The sequence below is a fragment of the Rhyacophila brunnea genome, unplaced genomic scaffold (assembly GCF_057557595.1).
Source record: "Rhyacophila brunnea isolate RB1 unplaced genomic scaffold, BYU_Rbru_1.0 scaffold_51, whole genome shotgun sequence".
Classification (NCBI taxonomy): Eukaryota; Metazoa; Arthropoda; class Insecta; order Trichoptera; family Rhyacophilidae; genus Rhyacophila; species Rhyacophila brunnea.
The window spans coordinates 1,306,194-1,331,892 of NW_028233182.1; the positions used below are offsets into that span (position 1 = coordinate 1,306,194).

At 24.6% G+C, this 25,699-nt stretch overlaps 1 protein-coding gene across 1 annotated transcript; it reads right to left on the reverse strand.

Moving 5' to 3' along the window:
* Positions 1 to 407: 407 nt before the first annotated feature.
* Positions 408 to 2,864, reverse strand: LOC147065828 (uncharacterized). The gene is made up of 2 exons (XM_085956227.1): positions 2,424 to 2,864; positions 408 to 422 (listed from the first exon to the last, which is right to left on the reverse strand). Exons 1-2 carry the CDS (start codon positions 2,862 to 2,864, stop codon positions 408 to 410), a joined length of 456 nt encoding a protein of 151 aa, XP_085812353.1.
* Positions 2,865 to 25,699: the final 22,835 nt, after the last annotated feature.

The window sequence follows — 25,699 nt, forward strand, 5'->3', positions numbered from 1 at the left end:
TTATTTAATTTTTTTTTATAATTTAATGGCGGAGTTGTAAATTTTTTTCATTCAACCATGATTTTAAAATCCATATATAATTCTGTGTGTTTAAAAATTAATATCCTTATATTGTTTATATAAAACCTTGATACTTGAAAACCACTATTCTGGGAAGACGGTTTTAAATAACACACGCTTGAAAAAATTGCAATAAATGTAAAAAAAATATTCAAAAATGCTTTTTTACTAAATAAAAATGGTTTAGACTCAACATTTTTACCCTTAAATTTACATTGAATAAATTCACTCTGTGTAATAGGCATTCAAAATCTTCTTGGAATATATATTTAAAAACCAATGTAAAAATATATTCTATATGCTCATATTATAGTATAAAATATATAAATTCAACTATAATTTTGTGCCTAAAACCAGAAAAACTATAAATTTAGAACAGAGATTAACCAAACAGCAATAATTAACACCGCTAAAATCAATTGACTTGAAATTCTAATGAATAAATTGCTTTAAATCTACACTGCGAAAATTAATCTTGCAGATATATTCATTAAAACTATAATATCTAAGATCCAGACCTGACGCGCAACGCAGTCCATTTAAAGTAGATTAAATTTAGAAGTTTTTATTTGTGATATTAATGAAAAAAAGCGGTATCGATAACTAGGTAGAAAGTTTTTAATATATTTAAGTACTTGAATCATCGGCGTAACGAATTAATATTAAAATAGAAAGATATATATGCCTATCATCTTATTATAAAAAAACAGTTGTCTTTTTTATTATTAAATTGATATAAATTTTTTTTTTGTTATAATTGGGATTTATCACAAAACTCAATTTGATAATTTTACAGCGTAATAGAATTTATTTTAGCGAATTTTCGGTTATTTTATTCAATATTTTTATTGAATAGTCTGTGTGCTTTTATATAATTGAAATTTTTGATAATATGCTTTATAATTATTAGCTTGTTGGATAAGCTTGGGCACACTTTATGGTTTCATTGTATTTTTTATAGATCATTTATACTTTTTACATTATTTTTGTAAAATATAATAGCATAAATTTTTTATACCATTCCTTTACATAACTATTGAATTTCTTTATGTTATACAATTATTTTTATATTTAGCCATTTATAGATAGAAAATACTAGTCTATAAAGGTTTTTTTTTGCTAGACTTATATCCATGATGTGACAAATCATATCTTCTAATAACAAAATTAAATGCAAAAGGTTTTTCGTATTTTCTGTGAATATTTTATATCTTTATTTGGACTAAATTTATAACTAATTTATACTTGCGTTATTATTGCACATTGTAAAATATAATTTATAAAATACAGGCTCCATCTATTACACTATAAGAATATATTAGTTAAATACAATGTAAATTATTTTATTTAACTATTTTCAAAAAATATTCTATCTAGTATTAGTATGAATAAATACGAAATATTATCATTTATATAGTCACCAATTTTTTGAATTATAAATTAAAAAATATCTTTTCTAGGCTGTATAAATTATTTATTCAAAGTCATTAATTTAAAATTTAATTTGTATTAAATATGTCGTTGTGATTTCCTTTTTTATAAGACATCCCAATATTTTTAAGAAGCCTTTTTTGGATATTATTTCTGGGGCTGCTAATACGAAAATAGGCTTGTATTATATTTTTAAAGTTTACAATAAAAACAATTTAAATATGATATTTTTTTAATGGCAGAAAACCATAACCACTTCTGGTCATGTGGCCTTCAAAAAAAGCAACCTTTTGCGTTTTTATTTTATTTACATACGTGATATTAAAATAAAAATAGCGGCTTTGAACTTTAATATATATTTTATAGATATATCATCTAAATATGATTATAATTTAAATTATATTTCCCATTTTTTTTATTTAAGGTAAGTTTTATCTACTTGTTATGATTTAAAACCCGAAAATAATTATTTTAATGTTAAAAAATCAATAAAAACCTATTTCTATTCATTGGTTATGTTGATTTTTAGCTTTTTATAGTTGTTCAAGCAAAACTTCGGATTTATCTACAGAACATATTTGCCCAATACTTCTTTCGACTTTGTCATCTTTAAAATACTCCTCGATACATCTTATTTTCTCAAGACTTATTAGTTAAGAATAAAAAAATAAATATTATTCTTCTCTCGTGTAAATATTATATCTTAAGTAAGAAGAAAAAAATAAATAAATGTATCTATACCATAACATTTGGGATTCGTGTATTTTCATAGTGCTAAATGCTTCGAAATAGCTTTTTATTTTCAGCTTGTATTCATTCGTATTCATTGTAAAGTTAATTTTAGCGTGTGTTACATATTTCTGCACTATATTGACGGATTTGAGGTAATATGCGATCATATGACTTTTTTTGGTCACCATAAATCTTCTTACACCATTATAGCAAGCTATATGATTTTTGTGCCCAGAAACACCGTAACCATCAAAAGTTACGATAGTTGAGTATTTATACAAATATTTCATGAATTCAAGTATATTACATATATCATCAATATCCCATTCATCGTTATCTTTAAATCTGTGTGTAAGTTCTACATTAATATTGTATTTCTTACAAACATTTTTCATCTCATTGAACCTCGTATCATTACAATTTGAGAGACATAGAATTGTAAGATTTTTCTTCGAATAATTTTGTAAGAGCGGACTGAAGAACATTGATTCGTCATCTGGATGAGCAATTAACAGAAGTATATTATCATTCAATTCAAGATCATTTAAACCATTGACGCATTTTCTCTTCTTTATAATTAAACATACCAGTATAGATATGATTGAAACGAATGTAGCTTTGTGATTAGTTTGATTGGGCATTTTTATTTTCCAGTTAGATGGCCTATTGATGAAATATTATGTTTATTTGATAAAAGAAGAATTAATGTTGTGATAATTACTGTATAACAAATAAAATACATTGGGAGCTTAAAACCCTAGATATATAGAAAGAATATATTTCGATTTCAGAAGACATAAAAATTGACTCCAATCAAATTGTGAGTTTAGATCAAGTAGAAGCCCTCGTCAATGTATAAATTAGGGTAAACTTTTTTATAATAATATAAAAAGAATGGCATCTTTGTGAGCATAAATCAAAACTTGAAATATTAAAATTTTTATTTATGCTTTTTATAATATATTTCAGGCATCATTATCATAAAAAAGCATTTGATAACTAAGACCCATGCTAAAAATATATTTTAAAATTCATAATCCACATCGGTCTAAAAATATAAATATAAAAAATTGCTTATTAAACATTTTATCATATTCATATTGAGATCAGCACATATTATTTGATTTTAGTTGTGATTTCTTGTGCTTATTCCTGGAAAGTGCTTCTTTTAAATCTAGAATTATAATGAAGATCGGTATAAATTTTTCGTATTAGTTTTAACTCCAATATTCAAAAATTATTAAAAAATAATTTTCCTAATTTTTTCTAAAGCCTCAGATTTGTCTACAGCAAAGAAGTAAGTAAAAGATATCTATGTATTATTTTGGCAATATCAAAACATTTCATATAATTAGAATGCTTTTAATGGGTTTAATACAACAAAATATGTAGTTCACATATTTATCGCTCATAGAGAAGAATAAAAATAGATTATAAAAATATTTGAGGCAATAAAGAATCCCATTAAGGAATTTAAGGTTATAGGATAAGTATAACCTTTTAAAATTCTATATGTTACGCCTCCATCACTTAAATTTTAAAGAATTAAATAAATTAAGTTTATCCTTATTTTTATTAATCATTAAAATAATAATTTTTTATACAGCTGTTTTTGTTTCCAATTTTAATTAAATAATGTATGATTAAAAATGTATTAAATGATCTGTGGATCGAAATTCTAAAAATCATTAAAACAAGTAAAAAACGGTTCTAAGCCTTTTCCATAGAATTTCATACACAGATTACACATTCAACTATAATTTAGAGAAAATAAACAAAACCATATATATTATATGACAAGAAAAACGTCATTTTACATGAAATGTAAAAAGAGGCGATGAAAATTATCTTTAAAAGATGACAATATAAACAATTGAACAAAAAAATAAGGTTGATATTTGATATTGAAGAATATTAGGAATATGAAAAAAAAAGGGGTTCTGTATATTTCGAATTTTCAAACAGTTGATATTCTGAATATTCTATATAGAATTATACTCTTTAATTAATGTTTATGTGTGTAGAATAGATCCAATACAATATTAAAATATTTCAATCTTTACTTAAAAATAAAAAAGAATGAAGATGCCACAAATAAAAATATACGAAATTATATTGGGTAAAAAAATTTACAAGAATAATGTATTTAGGTGCTAAGGTCGATATTTATGAACCACTTGTCAATAAATTACTGAATTTTATGCATAGATTATGTATTTTATACGTGTAATTTTAGTTTGAAGCGTGATTACAAATATAGAAAATTCTTTTTAAGCCCTTTTCAGCTGCAGTATGATTTTTGATGCTTCAAGAAAATTTATGTATTTATTTCCCCAGAAAAATATCTGTTTTCGATCTTCAATCATTATTTTGACCATAAACCTTTTAAAAACACAAATTCGTATAATTTAAATGTTCAATCTTTGGTTTTTTGAATAAATTTTACGAAACAAACCAAACGTATACGCTGTGTGAAATAAGCTTTGCAGATAAACAAAATATTAATTTCGATTTTAAAATTTATTAATTAGGTTTTAAATACCGTAATAAATTACACAATCCATGTGTTTCGGCAATGTTTTTATAATTGCCCGATTTATTTGTCTTGTAGCGGATTAAATTTTTCAATTTTTTTTTAAATATTTAATAGATTAAAATGTAATTTAACCTTTAAATAAATTGCCTTCTGTAGGATATCGAAATAGCATATTATAGATTGCACAATAAACTGCAAAGTCTATAGTTTTAGTAAAGAACCATGAAGCTATATCCGATGATTTATGATGAAAAAAATATGTAAAAATAATTTAATTGCACAAATGCTGAAGATTAATCATGTATAAAATAAGAAAACATTTAATTCTATTATTTTTTGAATATAATTTGTAATACACGTTTCCAACTGTATTTCATTCTTATGCGATTTAATTTAGCCCACAAAATCCACCAAAACACTAAGAAGTCGCTCGTATATAAATTAAATTATAACGGTATTAGGATTGCAATAGTTTCAACATATAGATGCCGCTGTACCTACTATACATTTGTTAATGAATAGAAAATTATCTAAAGCAAAAAAAAAACTTAATTAGAAAAAACAAGAAGAAGACCAAGGATCTGTATCAAGAGCTACAAGCCAGATATAAATTCTAAGTCTATCTACTAAACTACAAATTTATAAAAAAAAATAATGAAAGAGTTTTAAAAATCACCTTGAGAAGGATCAGATACTATAATATAACACAAAAAATCATTATACTGATATTAATGAGATAATGGTCGGCATTTTGACAACGTTTCTAAAGCTCTTAGGCCAAATACGTGAAACTAAGAAGTAAAAATGTCTGAAAATCTAATACAAACAATTTAATTAGACCCATGAACTTCTACTTTTATAAAAAATTAGTCCCGATACAGGAAATCGTAAGAACACTTTCGCCAAAAAGTCCGAATTTCGTGATGGATTTCTTGATTTTTATGATGATAAATTGATTTTTTTTGATGGAATCCTTATCAAACATCTCTAAGAGACAAAAATATGGCAGGATTCTCGTTAATACTACTCTTATGGCAGTAAATTAGATGTAAAATTACTAGTTTTAGAGGGATATGCGCAAAAGAAAAATTATAAGATACAAAAATTCGGATATAACCAAATAAATTGAAAGTGTTTGTTGAAAGAATACTAATGTATTGTAGTCAGATGGCATGTATTTAATTAAAATAATATACCAAATGCTTGCATATGTAAATATACAGATTAAAATTCCCAATCAATAATATAGTCACAAATTTTTTTCCATCTGTATATTCCACTATCAACTTGATCAAAGAAGTACTATTCGAGTATAAGAATTTAATATAATATCGTAATCTAACACAAGAGATGTGCCTCTGATAAAAGTAAGGTATAAAATGAATTATATTTCACAATCTGTCGGCTGTAATTTTTAATCTTGCAAAAGAGTACGCTATTATAGAATCGAAACTGTGAAGTTTAAAATAAAATCGATTTGTAAGAAAATTCCTTACTTAAATAATGTGATTATACTTTATTTTTAACATCAAATTTTTTATTTTTTAAATTAAGTTGAAAAAGAATTAAATATAGTGCAAAAGAATAATATTAAGTTACAAAAATAATTATATAAGCCTTAAAAAGATTCATTTAAGCAAAAATCATTTTTCTGTATTACTTTTTGCTCAACAATTATCTAAACCCCATTAGTTTTTTTAAATAAAAAAATACATTTAATCTTTTTATTAAAATAAGCTTTGAAGTTAGCAAAAATAGTTTAAAATATTATGATAATAGAAAAATTTCATTTAATTAGTCTATTACAATTTTAAAAGCTGTTTATAGTCGAAGAAAAAATTCGTGCTTTTTTGCTTTATTTTTCGCTCTATTTGGTTTTTTTCTAATTGAATTTGTTTAAGAATGCTTTCATTGCAGCATCGAAAATATTTGATAAATTCTAGTTAAAATACCGATATTTCAAAAAATCCCACCATTTTTATCTTCTTTCTTATAAAAATTGGTATTTTGAGCATTTAGATTCATCACTTTCTATCCGTATATTTTGCTTCAATCGGTATTTTCATCTCTTTAATTACGAATTATTGTATTTATCATCGCAATATTTTATGATTTTTGATGGTACCAATGCTATATTGTATTTGGAAGAGTAAATGTGTCTATAAATCATATTTTATTTTTTTCGTATATAAAAAATTCCGATCAATAATTTTCTGTACTGTTTCTATTAGTTTTATTATTTTCTTCTTTTTGACAAATACAAAAACATATAATCAGATCAGTCATGCGATAATCGAAGTTTTTTTCCCTTGTGCATAGTTTTATAACCACTAGTCTGTTTTATGTTAGTTCTTAACAGTGTATTTTGATTCTAGTCAGATTTTTAAAGTTATTTTATCTCGCTAGAATAATATCTGCGTATTTTACGGCTTCATTTTGTCTTTGTATATAGTTATGATCAATAATTCATTTAAATCCGCTATCTATCTAATAGACTATTTTATATCGCTCTAAACGGTGTTTATAATTACTTTTGTTTGATAAACGTATTTCTATTCTTCATGAAAATACTGCTATTTCTTTATTTTATGATCTCCTTTTAAAAATATACTGACTATCTAATTATGTTAATCCATGAGTTATGTGAATTATAAAAAGGAATTGTTATGTTTTTTTATCTTTTACTTTGCTTATTAAACATTCATCTTTATTTTTGCCTTTTCATTCGATTCATGCTCTTTCGTGCTATACTTGGTAATTGTGTATGCTTCTAAAAGAAAATTTTTTCATTTGATCTTGTTTATGCATAGCTTTTATTTGAGACGCTCTTATATGAGCGAACAGCATTAAATTAAGCGGCGTAACCCTATTCTTATATAATTGTTTTGTTGAATTGTTATTTTAAGGTTCTCATGTTCCCAATACAATCTTATTTGTCTAATAGCTGTATTCGTAAAATGTATTGCTCTATAGATTTCTTTATTTAATAATATATTCTAGCGACGTCTTTCGGGGTTTTGAATGAGTTCACCTATAAGGTATTTTACAAGAAGTTTGCAATGGTTTAATAGGGTTTCAGCAGTTAAAATAAGTTTTAGCTTGGATGGAAATTGTTTAAACGGTTTTATCCACAATTTGTTATAGGTATTTGGATTTTTTGCTGATATACCTATATTACAAGTTTGTGAAGTATTTTACTCCATCTTTTATAAAATAGTTGCTTTAAATATCACAAATTATATATTTTGATGCTAATTTAAAAAAAAACAAATGTCTCAATCGAGAACAATTAAAAAAATCAATTTTTTTCGCTGGTCATTTTTTTGGTTTACGGATCTTTTTATACAGCTCCAAAATAATGAATATAAAGAGTTCGGTAACTAAAAATTCATCGAATGAGTATATAATTTTGAATTTTTAGTTTAAAATTCTGTTCGAAATATCTATGCATTAAACAAATAGAAGTGATTTTAAACCACCCCTATATATTATAATTTTTTAAAGCGATCATTTTAATTATTTCAATTTTATGTCTTAAAGCGTTCAAATCTATTTTTTTCACCTATATACACTCATTAATACTTCTTGGAACATTAGTTTTAAACTTACCGCCATTCAATAGTATTTATTTTTTAAACTGTAAGCTCTACTTATGTAAAATTAAGATTAAAGTTTTAATTATAATTATTATCGGTGAAATTTTTTTTTTTGCGCTTTCTTTTCGGTTTATTGTCCCCGATGTGCAATTTTAAGTTGATTTTCTGATCATAGGTTGCATTTTCGACTCACAATCGTAGTTTTTATCTCACACATTTCATAAAAATTATCAATAAAGACTAAAGATATACAATTCCAAAATATTAAACTTCTTATTTAAAATGAGGCATGTAGACGCATGTAAAACCCATAAATTCACACATATTCTCTTAGAATATATCATGAATAAATTCTTTACTAAATTAGTGTTACAAGAAAGTTTTTTTTATAATTGCGTTAAATATTATATCAGGCCTGAGAGCTATACCAGTAAGGTAAATATTTGATTACTAATAAATCATAAAATAAAAATTAATAATTTCGAGTTTTTCCTTTCAAAAAAACCGTAAATATATGGTTCATGGAAATTCTTTTACACGTCTTTTCCCATATTTTCATTCGAAATCCTACCATTTAATTTTCATCTGTTTTTATTTGGAATTTTCACGTATTTGTTAACTAGGGAAAATTGTATTCTTTCATATTCATCTGTATATTTTTCACATTTTCAATTAAATCTTTAAAACAATATTCGATTTGTATTTTGAACTATTAACATCATATAATAATTAAGCATATCGGAATTACTGTCTATAGTTATATTGGGAAGATTTTATAGATAAATATTTTTTAATACATGTCAAATAATATCTAAAACATTAGAATAACAAGAATTATTAAGATAAAAGCTCATTAAATTTATTAAAGCTTATCAAAAAAAAATTTACGTTGATTGCCTATTTAAAATAAATTGGTTTATTGCATATACTGAAAAGTTAATTTGCATGAAAAATTATTTATGTATTTCTTCGTAGCTCTTAGTAAATATGCCAGGGTAAAACTGAAAAGTTAAAAATATTTGTTTTTGATATAAAAATTTACAAAATAATTTTTTTTGGTATTCTATAGGCTTAATGCATAGAAATGAATTTTAGGATTATAGAAAATGCATTTTATGGATCCACATGGCTTCTATAAACTGCTTTTCATTAATCCGGCGTGAAAAAACATCATCGAATACATTTAATTATTACATATTTCGCAGGATCGTTAACTTGAAAAATGAAAAATTTCTGTATATGATTAAAAGCTGCGTATTTTATAGAGTCCTGATCGTTGTGTGGTAAAAAAATTATATTTAAAATCTTCAGTTTTTTATTATCAATGGTTATAATCTTTTACAACTGTGGTCTTTTTTATTTTGTCAAAAAATGAATAATACCACCAAAATATATAAATTCAAAATCATACAAGGGTCAACTTCTGTAAAAATAAGCCCTCGGCTTTTGTAATACACCTGATTGTGGGGTTTAAATAACTTGAATTGGTTCCCGAATGCAAGTGCAAGTAATTAAAGCCATTATTGGACAGGTGGGGATGTTTCCCCACAACAAAGATCGCGATTAATTATATTAAATACAAACGGTTAATATATTTTTCTATCAATTGTATTATTAAAAGAATCAATTAGTTGTTAGATTTTTATAATTTAAGTTGTCGATATATTCAATTATTTTACTTTATTATATGTATTTTATCAATTGACAGAATTGATTTTATGTTATTTATAATTCAAGCAGAACTAAAAATTGCTCTATTGAAACGATTTTCTAATACTACTCCCATCCTCATGTGTTTATAATGTCTTCTCATAAGTCTTATGAATCGGGTGCGGAATCAATTCTATTTTTTGTGCGTATTCTTCTGCTTAAATCGACACACCTAACTCCTTATATATAACTTACAGTATTTTTTAACCATCCATCCCAGGTTTTGATGTAAGATAAATCATTAGAAATCGTTTTATTATAAAGTAAATTTTGGTATTGTACTTTTAGATTTCCTCTTAAGGCATAACTTGATTTATTTTTAATGAATAAATCATATCACTTTTGGCATTATACACTTCTCTTATATCTTCTATAATATATATCCTGTTACACTAGTTCAATTGTTTTCATCCATCTTGTAGTTATCAAAATAGTTGGAAAATTTTTTTAGTTAAAATAAAGATTTTGAAATTTAGAATTATAAATTAGTATGGTAGCAACATGCTATATCGCAAACTATAATTAGTGACTTATGGATTCTATAAACACATTGATATCGTTCAATACAAAAATATTTATCTTTTATTCGATTTTATACGTAAAATATATCGGATCATATTTTCCATACTATTTTTAAATGTTGGACAATATTTATTCTTTGATAGCTTGTATTTTTAGAAATTTTAGAGTTTATATTAAACAACTTTTCATAATAATATTTTAAAAAATTACTCATAGATGGCATATAAACGCAAACGTATCATCATTGGCTATTATAAAAAATATAAAATATCTTCCATATATTATAGTCGTAGATTTATTATTATCAATATAATTATTGTGGTCATATACTTGTTAAGGTGTAATAAATCCCAGACGAAGTAGAAGCATAAATGCAAGCTCTCACACTTCGCAAGACACTTGAACTCATCTCATTTGAGAGAAGAAGAGCAGTTGTTGAAGATAGATCAGGGGAAGGTGTCAAAAGATGCAGCAAGGAGTTATGCAATATTCCTAATATGGTGACCACGTCTAAATAGATAAAAAGAAAATTAACCCATAATTAAACAAAAGTATTTATACACTAAAAAAAAGAATTTATATCGAAAAGATTCAAATTTGTTTTAATTAAATATTATTTACTTCTTTATAGTATTTAATATCAGCAAATTCGAAAGTGTTATGAAATATATGATAGCCTATAAGACTAAGTTGTTGAAAATTCATAATAAAAAACTGTACAGCAAATATAAACACATTATATTCTTTTGTCAGAAGATATCTATAGGCTACCACAATCCAAAATACTTTTAAAGGAATAGTTTGCCAAAATACTACAGACTCATAATTCTTATAAAACAAAAAATAAGATGTCAAAGATAAAAATCCAGGTATGATCATAATTGAACCCAAAATCTTAATAATTCTAGGTACATTTGTTAGCTCTGCTGACTTTAACAAAGTCATACTGAAAATATATGATAACAAAAAGGCGACAATAAACATGAATTGTGTTAATACTGATCGAAATGCAATCATCTCAGTAGCATTATCCATAAAATAACTTGGATCATATCTAATAAACATGTCTTTTGCTATATTGTATCCGAACCAAATGTAAAAAACAACGATACAAGCCAAATACAATACCAAATTGAAGAATTCTTCTATTCTTTTGATTTTTACGTATCTTATTAACATCAAATACGGAACCGTAAAAAGAATCAATGCTATTACTACACTAACCGATTTTACCGTAAAACTTGATATCTCGGAAATATATACTAAAGGTATATCACCAATTTTACTTTCAAGGAATTTGCTTGTAAAACGGAAAGCTGGTATAATAAATTCAGAGCCTATGGTACAGAATATTGTGTATGTCAACGATATTAGCAGACTCATAGCCAATACATTGGCCCTATCAAACCCTATTGTTCTCAATAAAAAGTTGAACATTTCAAGAATTCTTTAAGGTTAATTTTATCAAAAATATACTTTTTAAAAATAATTATAACGAAAGACTTTAATTAATATACAAAAGAAGAAATATTAAACGAATATGTAAAAGAGTAGAAATATATTTAGATGATTCTAAAAATGGATAAAATATATATTCATAAAATTTGCGGATCGATATATTCAAATTTTTAAATTAAGCATGTGATTTTTATTTAAAGCAAATAGATAAAAGTTATATATTGAATTTTTTGTATAACATAATAGAAAAAACATGAAGCGAATTTCTGGCACTAAACCATCTAGTTTAAATTGGTTTCTTATTTATCCAGAGAAAATGATACAATTAAAATAATATATATTTCTTGCTATTACCTTCATACTTTTTTTGTAACTTTAAGATCGAAATTTGATTTTTTTTTTCTCTGACTTATAAGGATAAATTTTATTAGAAACTCTATAATAGTTGATTTTTATTTTTCGAATTTTAGAGGATATAAATTACTTCTCTTTAAAAACTTCGCTTATGAATATTAATAACTTTTGCTTATCTAATAATCTCGTGTGTTCTCCTTCGCATTTGCTGTAATCAATCTGATCTCCATAGATTAGACCCGTTTTATCAAGCGGTAGTTGATATAAAGGAAAGTGGTTTTTTCTACTTTCTGTTGCAGGTTATTTATGCTATCCCCACTCTACAATTACCCATATCCTTGCTGAACGTAGCAGGTTTGATTTAATTTTGGGCACTTTATTTGTCGGTAAAAGCAACCACCTAAAAAATACCCAGCTTGTCTGTATTGTTATGATTTTAATTACCGTCGAGACAGACTTCTACTTTCCGTCTATTTCTTATTTTTAAGTAAATTCATATGAATCGGGGGTTGTTGCCGTTAGAACCGAGGCAATTTATTAAAGCTCCCCAAACTAACTGAGCTATCGCTCACTAAGTAACTCATAAATAAATAATTTGTCATAATATTTATCGAAATTCTACAAATGTTTCCAATTTACATTTAATTATGTGAATATTTTACAAAAAAAAATTGTGATAATATGTATAAAAATACGGTATAAGACACTTTTGCTTAATTTATAAACAATAATTCATGTGTGATTTGCATATGATTGAATTTATGGTTGTTCTTGGGCAAATATCGTATTTTTAGAACCAAGTTATTCTAATTTAATTTCGTCAGAATAAGTAACTCTAGGATTTTTTATTTGTATTCATTTCTAAAAAAAATCACGATTTATTTTATATCCGTTCTCCATTAAATTAAAAAAACTAAATTATTGTGACAACTTAAAAATACCAATAAAAAAAAAATTGGAATAAAGACATAAATAAAAATGCATTTATTATCTTAAAATATAAGACAATAACGATCAAAATGGCATGGGAATTGTTTGAAATGATACAAATCATCACATAAGATTTTTTTTTTGATTTTAAAATAAATATATGCTTAAACCATTTATCATTATGTCAACTTTATTTAATATATTATACTATTAATCGGAGGTATGTAAATATTAAAGAAAGTGTAATATAACCATTAAATATTAAAATTATTTTTAAATAATGTTAATGATCACTAAAATTTACCAGAAATTGTCAAATAAGATGTATTACACAAACATATTTTAAGATTTCTCCAAGTAAATTAAATGGTAACGTAAAATAAAATTGCGGTATAAATATACGGATTATAATAATAACTAAATTTTCATGCATAGAATAATCAACACAAGAAAACACAAAATGTATTTTAATACTATATGTCTATAAATTAAGGCCATTTTATGCTGAGTTCTATATTTATCGGGAAGTTTTTACTTAAAATTGCTTAATGAATATGAAATACCGATCATATAACCAATTTACGAATATAAGCATTTTATGGTCAAATATCCTTATAATAAGATATGTATACATTTAATAATTTTTTTCTATAACATTTATTTCATCGATTTAAAAGATTGCACATCGTTTGTTTTATTTAGGTGATCATCGTACATTTTAAAAAATATTTTTACCCTTAATGGCTAGACTAAGTTTCTCCAAAGATTAAGAAGCTTTTCTGCCCTCTGGCATAATTAAATAATTTACATCTATAGTAATGTGGGAATTTTCGATGTCAATTTATTATAGCTTCGAGGAAAAATGTAGATTTGAAAAGGAAATATTTTATCATGTCTTTAGATTCGAATAGGCAGCAATAATAAAGGATAAAATCGTGCTAAAAATTCCGTTTCACACAAGAAATTGATTTTATACACTTTACGTCCAAAATATCTTTCTTGAATTTGTATTTATAACAGTGTGTGCAGTCTTTTTAATTGATGCAAATATTTTAAAGCTATGTTTATGGTCTTGTTTTTGTTGTGTTGTCTATTAGCTGCTTAAACACATATAAAATGGTTTTCTCTGTATCTTTTGCATTCTCTTATTATTTAAATAATTATTTGGTTTTTCATGGTTAGGCTCGATTTTCTTATGGTGTAAGGTGATATTTTGCTGTGTTTATATATGCCTTTAAAAATATTCGAATCCTTGGGATCAAAACTCTTTGTCTTTATCTTAAATATTAAATCTTTTTCAATTTAAGGTATTTTCTATTAGCATAGAGAACATAAAATCAAATTATTCCAATAATTTTTTACATATTTTTCATATTTTAGAATAATATAAGTTTTGGGTAGGGATTTTTTATACGTGCCGCTTGGCAATTTTTCAATCTGATCTAAAATTAAAGATTTAAATTAAAAATAGTTGGCGCATTGAAGTTTAGCTTTGAAATTCCAAAATCTTTACGACTTATATTCTTAATTTGTTTGAATACCAATAATTAACTGCCACGAAATACAATAAATTTCACATAAAAATTTTATGGCGAAAAATAATTTATGCCATGCAGAAAATATATTAATACTCGAAATAATTGTATATACTCAGAAAAAAGAGAATATTAATTTAATGTACATATTTATTCTTTTTTATACTCGGTTTTTTTTTGTAATTCTTCAATTTTATCAATCTTTTGCTGTAATTCTTCGATCTTATTGTTAATTTGATAAAAAGTTCTTCTCATTTCAATCTTTATGTCACAAATGGACTGAAAGGAATTGCAGCTGCACTCGTTCACATCTTTAAAATCCGTATAGATTGTATACCCATTAGATTCTGTTATATATTTAAAGAGCGAATTTCTATTAGTCTCGCAAATAATGCTAATAAAACCATTGGTTAAATTATATTCATGGACATTTTCGCCTATCATCAATAAAGTTCTTTTATTGACAAATTCGATATGATTATATTCAAAAGGTATATCTTGCTTATGTTTACTTTTCAAAATATTTTTACAATCAACATCAATAGAAAAGACACCATTTTCTGTAGCAACGGTAATTAAAGAAAAAAACTGTGAAGTGCAAATATCAATAGCTTTGCCCAAAGATTTGAATCCTGGTAATAATTTTCTATCTATCAAACAATATATTTGAATATTATCTTCTCCATCGAGAAAAACGACTCTTTCTGATAATATACAAGCCTTTTGAATGCTGAACCCAAACTCCTTGGTATAGAATTTCCCTTTATATTGGACCATAATACTTTTATCCCTATAAACCAAATAATTCTTACGATTTATGACAAGTACTTTGTAATCTGAATATTCAAGAATTAATAACTCTTTTTGGTCTAATATAGCATCATTTGCTTCCCGACATAAAAGTTTAAAATTTCCTTTTTTCTCACTTGAATCTTTTTCATTTATAATTCCTGTCTGTGTGCTTCCAACCCAAAAAAAGAGACAGCCATATTCAGTATCAATCACTTTATAGTCAAATATATTTTGGGCAAGTTCAATATATTCATGTCTAAGCGCATAGATTTTATTTCCTATAATTGGATATAGTTTGTTGGTTCTGTCTATATAGAAATCATCTATTTCTGTTTTGAGTAAAAAACGGCCCTTGAGTGTATATTGTTGGCAATGATTTACTTCATAGGTATATATTTCTCTTCTATCTACAAGCTCTGCAAGAAGTGCCATAATTTATGGGTATAATTTTAATTGATTTTTATATTGGTTAAATTTTATTATTTAAGGATTTGTGCTTTTCACTAAAATTGCTTGGTTTTGTCAAAATTCTTATACATATGTTTTATAAAATAGCAAGAATTGTGTTTTGTAGGTCAAATGTGTTTCCAAAATGTTTCACCGTTTTTTTATAAAATCCTACTGATATAGAATTTATAAATGATTATTACAGATAAAAGCGAAATTTATTCTAAAATACTCAAAGAAGAAAATAGAAAAAGGCATTTAGAACATCAAATTATATATTCTAAGTTTAGAAAGACTACACTGTGCCTTGCATGTGCAATAAAACCTAGAGATTCTGTGTGTAAACTCTTATGTAAAGAATGTTTCGTCAAAACACACAAGCCCACATACGCACAAAACCATCCTTTTATAGAAGCACACGATGCTTTTAAGAAGTGTATGAAAGTTGAAGACTGTTTAAATTTGATCAAGGATCTTAAAGGCCAGGAAGACGATACGTTAATGGTGAATATCATAATGGCACTAAAACTAAGGATAAAAAAGATTCTATATGATAAATATATCAATGCTAGACGAGCCACACTTGATTTGCAATACAAAGAATTGGAAAAACAATATTATAATGCCCTTATTGAAAACGATTTTGATCTTATAACCATGCTTAAATATAATATGGACGATAATATAGAAGAATTTTTGATTTGGTGTCGTTATCAGGCAAGAAATCCCCTATAATTAAAGTCAAATTCTTTGTATATTTCTTTTCTAGAAATCCAAAACTTATTCACTGATTTTTACAAATTCATTTCTATATAATTTATTATTATATATTCTTGAAATTTTTAAACATTAAATTCTTTGATTTTTTTATTCGGTAGCTAATTTAGACATATTTTTCTAGCTCTAGATAATTAAGACCGTCCTGTTTTACATAAAAATTAATATAAAATCCAATCACAGGAAACCAGCCTGAGGCTATCTGCTATGCGGAATTGAATTATTACAATTCATTTAAACATTAAAAAAAAAATTTCAAAAATTTTAGAATTAATTATATAGCTAGAATTATATATCTATTCATAGCATTAAATCAATATTTTTAAATAGGAAAATCTTTTTTTATATAATATTGATGTATAGAATTTATATCAATTCATATATCTACATAAAGGCCTTTAAGTTAAAAAAAATCGAATGGGGCTTGCAATATTTTTTAAACTATAATATGATATATTTCTCAAGATTCTTGTCACTAATGCGATCGAAATTTATATTTGTTTATAGAATAAAAATAGCCATTTTTTTAAAATAATTTCATCCATTGAAAGCAAATAAAATCTATAAAAGCTATCGTTATTTACAAAATATTGGTTTACGTGGCACAAAGTAATACTCTCGCCATTTATAATTATGAATATTATGATAATTAGAAGTGCCGTAAAGGAATCAACATAAATAACAACATAATATGTGATTAGTCTTGTTACGCAGATCTTTTTTTATTATAAGCGTTCAATAATTTCCAATACGTAAGTATATCTTTGTGCAAAATGCACTAATATTTTATAAATAACAATTTCAGCAAATTTGTTTTTTACCCTATAAAACAACATGCAATACTTATTGTGCTAGAATATAAGGATAGATAATATATTCGTTTATTACAGAAGAAAAGAAATAATGTGTCTATAAGATGTTACAATGAATGTTTTAAGAGAAAATGGTGTGATTTATTAGAAAAATTGCAAAAGACGAAAAGATAGGGCAAGAAAAAAATTTATTAAAGAGCATATGATTTTCAAAACTTACATTAGATTGCATGCTCAGCATCTGATTTTTTAAATTTTTTATTCACGCGTGATATATCATTCATTTAATTATCAGTACTGGCATTCCGAAAATCACATCAGAAATTTTTGAAAATAACTATTGCATTATACAAAAAAAAAGAACGAAAATTATATTTTTTTGTGAAGATCTTTGGTCTTATGTTTTGGTAGTAATTGATGAGAAGAATTTCAATAGACAGCAATTAAAAGCGGGTGTCTTCTAGTGGATTTTTGGGTTATTGGAATACAGTATATCAAAAACCGGTAAATAGTGCAGCTATGGGCTAGATTGAAATTCTGAAATTGTGCATATATAAAATAATACATGAATATTCATTAATTTTTTCGGATTGTTGATTAGAATGTAATTTTAGTAGCCATTCATTTGCGAACCATATACGGTGTATGACGCTATTCTATGCTCACCTTATAATAGGCGTGTATAAAAATACAATTGATGGCAAATGTGCTGGATATAACAAGGGATGCTAGTCCAAAAAGGCAAAGGTAAATAATTAACTATTTAAATTAATATATATAAACAAACCATGCTATTTTAAAATTATTTATTTTTAACCATAATTTTGTTTTTTTACTTTTTGTTTACATAGGATAATAACAAGTAAAAAATATAAATTTCCATGATAAAGTACAGAAAACATCAAAGAAATTTTTTTATTAGATTCGATGGTCTATAAATAAACTACTTGTTTCTCTGGTATTTTACTTATTTTTTTGTATTTAGAATCTAAATTATCTAAAGAAAAGAGGCCTGATAAATATAAATGATAAACACCCCCATACCTTCCATCTGAAATTTTTGCTATTTAATCTCTTATGTGTAAAGGTATAATATAATCGAAAATAAAACACATGATAGAATTTAATTCTTATATCGCAGGAAAATATAATTATTATGAAATAATGCTGGCACTTAAAACATATTTTTAATCATTAAATGTTTTAAAATGAAAGAAGAAGTTTTGATAGGTTATGGGTGTGTTTTATTAAATATTTTAGAACCCCGTGCAATGATTACAATTATGGCAACAGAATTTTGACTGTAAGTGTCTGTATTTTAGGAATTAATTAACATTGGTGTTTGGAAAGAATATAACCATTTATTTTATTTATAAAGATCCTAGAAATTACTATTAGACTCTATGTGAATATATGGTTAAAATAAATATGAGGGGTTAAGTTTTAATGGCCTTGGTGAACAGTTTCAGTTAATATTTCAAGTTAGTTTCATTTTAGACAACAAATTTATTTATAGGTCTACTGAAACTATAATAATTGCATCCATAAAATGTGTCGAAGCTGCTCGAATAGTAAACATTAATGGGTAGAAATCATACAAAAAATTATGACAAAAACTTAATTTTGAGCAATATCTAAAATTAAAAAAGGTTTTTAAAAATATCCTTGCACATTTTTATTTACGAACTAGGTTCAAAGAGATGAAATAAAGATAAAAATAAGTGTTTCTATAAAAACTAAACCGAAAAAAATATTGATTGATTCCATATTTTTTTGATGTGAAACATCTACAAGAAGTGACATTTGGCATTTTCATATTTTCAAATAAAGATTATCAACATATAATGTTTTTTTAAAATCTTTGACCCTAAAAATTTACGTTTTTGGTTAAGATCTAAAACGAAAGATCACAATTTTCTTTTTTTTTAAAATAATACAAAATATAAATATCGTATTATAATATTTCAACATGTTCTAATCGTTCATTATTGTTGAATAAACGAAAATTTTAAGCCTGGCGATAGTTGAGGGGTTTAAATATTGGACCTAAAATCTTCCATTAAATGATTGAAGGTTTGAATCCTCTACACACAAGGGTATTGATAAATTTACAAACTAGTAATTAATACTGCCTAGCTCCAAGGGATACAGCAAACACTGTTAGGTCGAACCACAGTAAAAGAAAGCCCTCGTATTTAAACACACACTTTATTGATGAAATAATATACGCAAATCGATTATAGAACACAATTGCAGGTAACTAAAGTCATATTGATATATTGGGGAAGTTTACCCGTAGCTTTTACTCTATTAGCGTCATCAATACCGTCAAATTTTTAATCATAATTTTTTATTATCAAGATTTAGGCAATACTTTAGTCATCTTCATTTCCTTTTAAAAACGAAATAAAAAATAAATTGCAAAAAAATTCTTTGTTCTAAAGTCATAGTTATTTAAAAACTGGTGTTGCTTTTTAATTTGCTTCTAACACAATAATTATAATATAGTAAAATTATAAATCATACTTAGTATTTTTCAATGCCGGATTTTATCAATCGATGCACTAAATTATTTTACAGTTTCATTAATCATTATAATAAGAATTTTAATTGGTATTTTTTATTTTTTGACTAAATTTATAGGCAATATTTTAGTTTTTTAGCCAGAGATACCTAGCTTTATTCCCTGCGCGCACAGCATATTTATACTAGAGGCTATCTTCTCCTCTCCAAAGTCTTCTTCAATACCTCACCTCCTTTTGAGACCTATTAATTCAAGGGTTTTTCACAATCCCAAGGTTTGTTAATATGCCTGGATCTTATTTGTGACATCTAGTTCCTACAGGTACCTTTAATGATATCGTCTCACCGCACCGTCTTGTATTTTAATTATGAATAAATATTTTTAAGAAAGGGTTATAAGATTAATTCTCATGTATTATGTACGTTTATAAAAGTAATCAAGATAAATAATCTTCTTTGTTAAAAACAACATATATGAATTGTAATTTATGTTCCTAATATATGGACAGTATAAATTTAAACACCCCATAATTTTTTTAACTACTTGGAACCCAAATTTATTTTGATGTATATATCTAGAAAGTTTATCTAAGTTTTCAATGTAATTAATCCCTTTTTATTTAAATTTATTTATGCAGTTAAACCGTTTTGCTGAATATAATGAGCACGATAGTTCGGAAAAAATACAATTGCCATTAATTTTTTTTTGCCTAAATTTAAGTTCCTTTATCAAGTAAAAATTTTAGAAACTGCAACCAATTTTTTCAATTCTTTTTGGTTCTTTTTTTTATATTGGTTGGCATGAATATTTTTCTTATCTGCATCTTTTAGACAATTTTTTAACTGATGATTCATACAATTCTTGAAATATTTAAATGATAATATATCAACGTTTCATATCATTATAGCTTTAAAAAGCCTTTATTATTTCCTTTGCAATCATTTTTTGAATATAAAGTTTTCTACTGTTTTTTTTTGTTTTTCATTTCAATAAATAATATATTTAACATAAAAATTTCTTTAAGAACGTATAATAAAGTGATTAGGTATATATTTTCAATGAAAAATCATCCTTCAAATGATGATAAAATATTATTTCACTGCATGTATTATTACAAACCCAATAGAACCTTAATTAAGACATTCTTTAATGAATTTCATTACATAGGCTACGGTATGCTTTCAAAAAAATTGTAAGTATGAGACATAAAAATGATTCAAATATTATAGGCAATAAAAAAATACGTTTCCATAAGTCTCTGATGCCATTATATAGGAGTAATCATTTAAAATATGCTAAATACCATATGTTACCAACGATTTTTAGCTAGAATAATTTATTACTTAATTATTGATCTGTAATTTAAAAATTTTGGCCATTCAAATATTTAAAAAGCTCTTTTTTACATAAATCTCTAAAGCGATTTGTTTTCTATTTTTTATATATTAAGTTTTGAAATTTTCATCTTTATTTATATTACATTTTGCATATCCTCATGTTGTATAGTCTTTTTTAAACGATTATTTTGTCAAAAATGTGCGAAAGGTAAATTATTTATTTATTAAAATAATTTACCATAAAGGGTGAGTCATTCTTTTTTTTAATGTCTATAAGCATAATAAAAACATGTATTTATGTATATAAAATGATCTTTGAAACAAAATAAAAAATTATTGTTCGTGTTTGAATATTAAAAAAAATACAATTTAAATAGAATGTAATGTAATTTTACAGTTAATTGATAGATTTTTTAAATTTTAATGTATAAAAGATGCGAATAACAAAATATTTATTGGCTTTATAGGAAACTTTACAATGTGCTGATTAAAGGTTAGATAATATCTCTTATGGGTCCCAACATTTATTTTAATGTATTTCAATTTTACAAGGCGTATAAGTTTACTTGATAACAACTGGGGAAAAACTTAAAATTATTTTACAAGCATTTTTTTATATAAAGAATTCAGATTAAACAAAAATTAACTTTGAACAAAATGTGTAATATTTATACAATGATTTCATTACTTTCATGACATAAAAATAATACACAAGATAAATTATAAAAAAACATTTCATTGATAATCTTTGAATGAAATTAACTCTCGAATATTTTTTTTTGTAAATTGGCGTATTGCACAATATTATTTTTATAATTAATATTCGATGCTCATATTTAGTCCAAATATATTGTTTTGGTATCGAATATTTTTTTGAATGTATTTATTCAAAGCTTTATTTGTTAATAAATCCAGGGATACAAGAAAAAGTAAATGATAAACATAAAGTGAACTAAAATAGCCCTTAAGTAAAAAATATAACTAAGAAAAGGCATATATTAGAATTAAATCAATATTTAAGTATTAATGTCAAAAGAATCTACTTTTTTGGATCTTCTGCAATTTCTGGTTTATAATAAATTAGATTTTCAAATAAAAAACAAAGTTACAATATAAAATTTGATATTTTTAATCAACTAATTGTTCAGTTTGGGATTATATTGATCTTTTTGTAATTTTTATTGGACAATTAATTGTCATTTTTTATAGAAATCTATTGGCTAGATATTTAATTTTATATTCTTAACACACTTTTCGAAAAGTCTCTTCGAAAAATTGACGGAATTGGTTTTTTTAACAAATTAGATCTTTTTTTTAAAAATCAACTCTATAAATGACCTCTATTTTTGATGGATTGCCCCAAGAAACGTTGAATTAGAATGAAGGTATATACACCCAGTTATAAATCAAAAAATGTATTATATGCGTTGATGTTCTTGAAATTTCCACCTAATATTTGGTTCGAAGATTATAAAAACATCCACTAATGAATTCATTAGATATAAAAAAAAGGTTTTTGTTCTTAGGATTAAAAATTAAGGGTTTTATGTTTTTATAAAATATAAGTTAAATTTTTATTTATTGAGAATAATTGGGTTTTTGGCATTTTATTTTCGTTTCCTCTTTATAAACAGCTTTATACATCTATTTGTATTTTTAAAAACATCTTAGTCCTGCTTTTAAGTTTTAAAATACATCGTTTACCCTTTCATAAAATAAGGCAGTAGCTGGAAGATCTTCACAATCTTTCCTGTTCTATAAAATAACAACAAAACATGTATAAGTAAATTATTAATAGGAAAATAATAACTTATGCATTTATCTGTTTAATCATAGCCATATAATGAATTATTAATTAGTTAAATCACATCACTATTCTTTATATTTTAATCTGTAAAAATCGAAAATTAGAAAGATTATTTCTATTGAAATAAAGTTCTGATGATATCATATGATATGGTCGAGCATAAGATCTATTCATTTTTAGTGTAACTATTGATCTATTTATTTTACATAAAAATGTTAGCATCTTTTTTATATTTTTTTAGAGCATATATGTATTATTTTATAGCTTCACTTGTTCAAATACATGATAAAAAACGAACGCTGCTACAATAATACATTGATCAATATATTCAATTTTTTTTCCTGATATGTGATTTTTATTCTTTTTATTTTTCTTGGTTTTGACCATTCTAGCATTCATTTTTTTCCTATATAATAATATGATCCTATTTTTTTAAAATTAATAATAAATAACTAATTAAAATCCATACTTGTCACAAAAAGTTAGGGCAAAAATTATTCAAATATTTGTTTTATAATTATAAGACCCTGCGCTTTTCTGCATTTTAATGTATTGCATTTTTCTTTTTTAATTTTGTTTGATTTTTATAGTTAATTAGAATGAACATTATGTGAGCTATATTTAACAAAGACGATTAGTTCCATGATATAAAATAAGTTAAAATAAGGCCTTTAGGCTAGTTCAAAATATTTTACTTTAATTTCCAGTTATTGATAGTCTCAATGCTTTCAAACACACCCATAATCCTTGGTTAATATATTGGTTCATATTATCAAAATAGCATCACAAAGATGTTATTTTTTCATAGGTTTATTCACAAAAAAACACTTAAACCATATTCAATTTAAAATATAGTTTCTTAAGCAATTTATAACTAATATTTCTCTTGATACCAAAAGAATTAACTATTTAAAAGCATTAAAGTGGTTTTTAACAATATTTAGCCGTAGATGCAATTAAAAATCCTTTAAAAAGTTGCAAAAGTATAAAATTTAACAGGCTTTAGGAATTATATAATACATTCTTGCATATAAAATAATGATACTGTCATTAATTCGGCATTTTACAAGCCATTTATTGTATAAAAAAATTGTATGAATAACATGCGCAAAATACATTAACCTCGAAATTGAACATAATTCAAAGATAAAAATAAATGCACAAAAAGGCTAAGAAAAATTTATATGTGTACCTATAGGTGTGATTTAGACTAAAAGAACTCAGATACACCAATATTAAGTACTTTTTTTTAAATAAACTATGAATGATATGTTTAATAGAAATGCAATTATAAAAAATCGACAAAACTTCAACAAAAAATATCAGTAAAATGAAAGCCTTCGTTTATTTTTAAATAAAAATGCAATTAAAGAATACTTTGTGAAATCACCCCTTATTTTTATTTTATATGCAAAAAATGATGAGTTTATTTTTTTCAAACATACTATTATGTGCTGAAAAGATGTGAAAAGACACTATATATAGAGTTATTATTTATTTTCTTTGGATATCTATGTATTATTGATTTTGAACAACGAATTTCCATATAAAAATTCGCCTTAAACCTCTAAAACAACAAATGCGCATAATATTTACAAATTTTTATTCTGTGACAAATAATTTCTAATATTTTAATATTAAATTAAGTTGAAAGATAAAAGAGATGAAAGTTGGAATAAACATTCTAATTAAATCTCTAAAAATACTTATTTAATGTTTCTCTCATATTTTAATTTTTAGATAATCTTTTAAACATGTATCAAGCCATATATATAAGGCTAAAAGACTGTTGTAAATCTAATATATTTATATATTTTAGAAACTTTATTATTTAACTTAAAAAAATTCTATTCATGAATAAAAAATATCGGGGAATCAAGTTTGCTCTCAGATAAAAAAAATAGTTGAAAAAACCACACTATCATTTCAAAAAACATTTACCATTGCTTGAAAAAAAAAATGTATTTTTTTCTGCTGAGCATTTAAAAACAGGAAAATTATCATCTTGTTCATTTTTAAGTCAAATTAACACACAAAATAAATCGGGAATCAATACATTCAATTTCTTTCATTTAAGGAGCAAAGGATTTTATTGAATGTTTTTATTCATATAACCGCATGATGTGTATAAAGTTATTATTTTTCTACTATTAATTGTTATGGAACTCTGATATGGGGTTATTTATCTTTTAATTTACATATACATGCATCCTTTATGTCAACAACGAAAATTTAAGGATATGTTCATTTATTCATGTATTTTTGAAGTCTTTAACGATTATTTTAACGCACAAAAAATCCACAACTATATTATGATCCAAAAATATAATTTTAAACTG

Coding starts and splice junctions, on each gene's coding strand:
- LOC147065828 (XM_085956227.1), bottom strand. CDS start 2,864: ATGCCCAATCAAACTAATCACAAAGCTACATTCGTTTCAATCATATCT.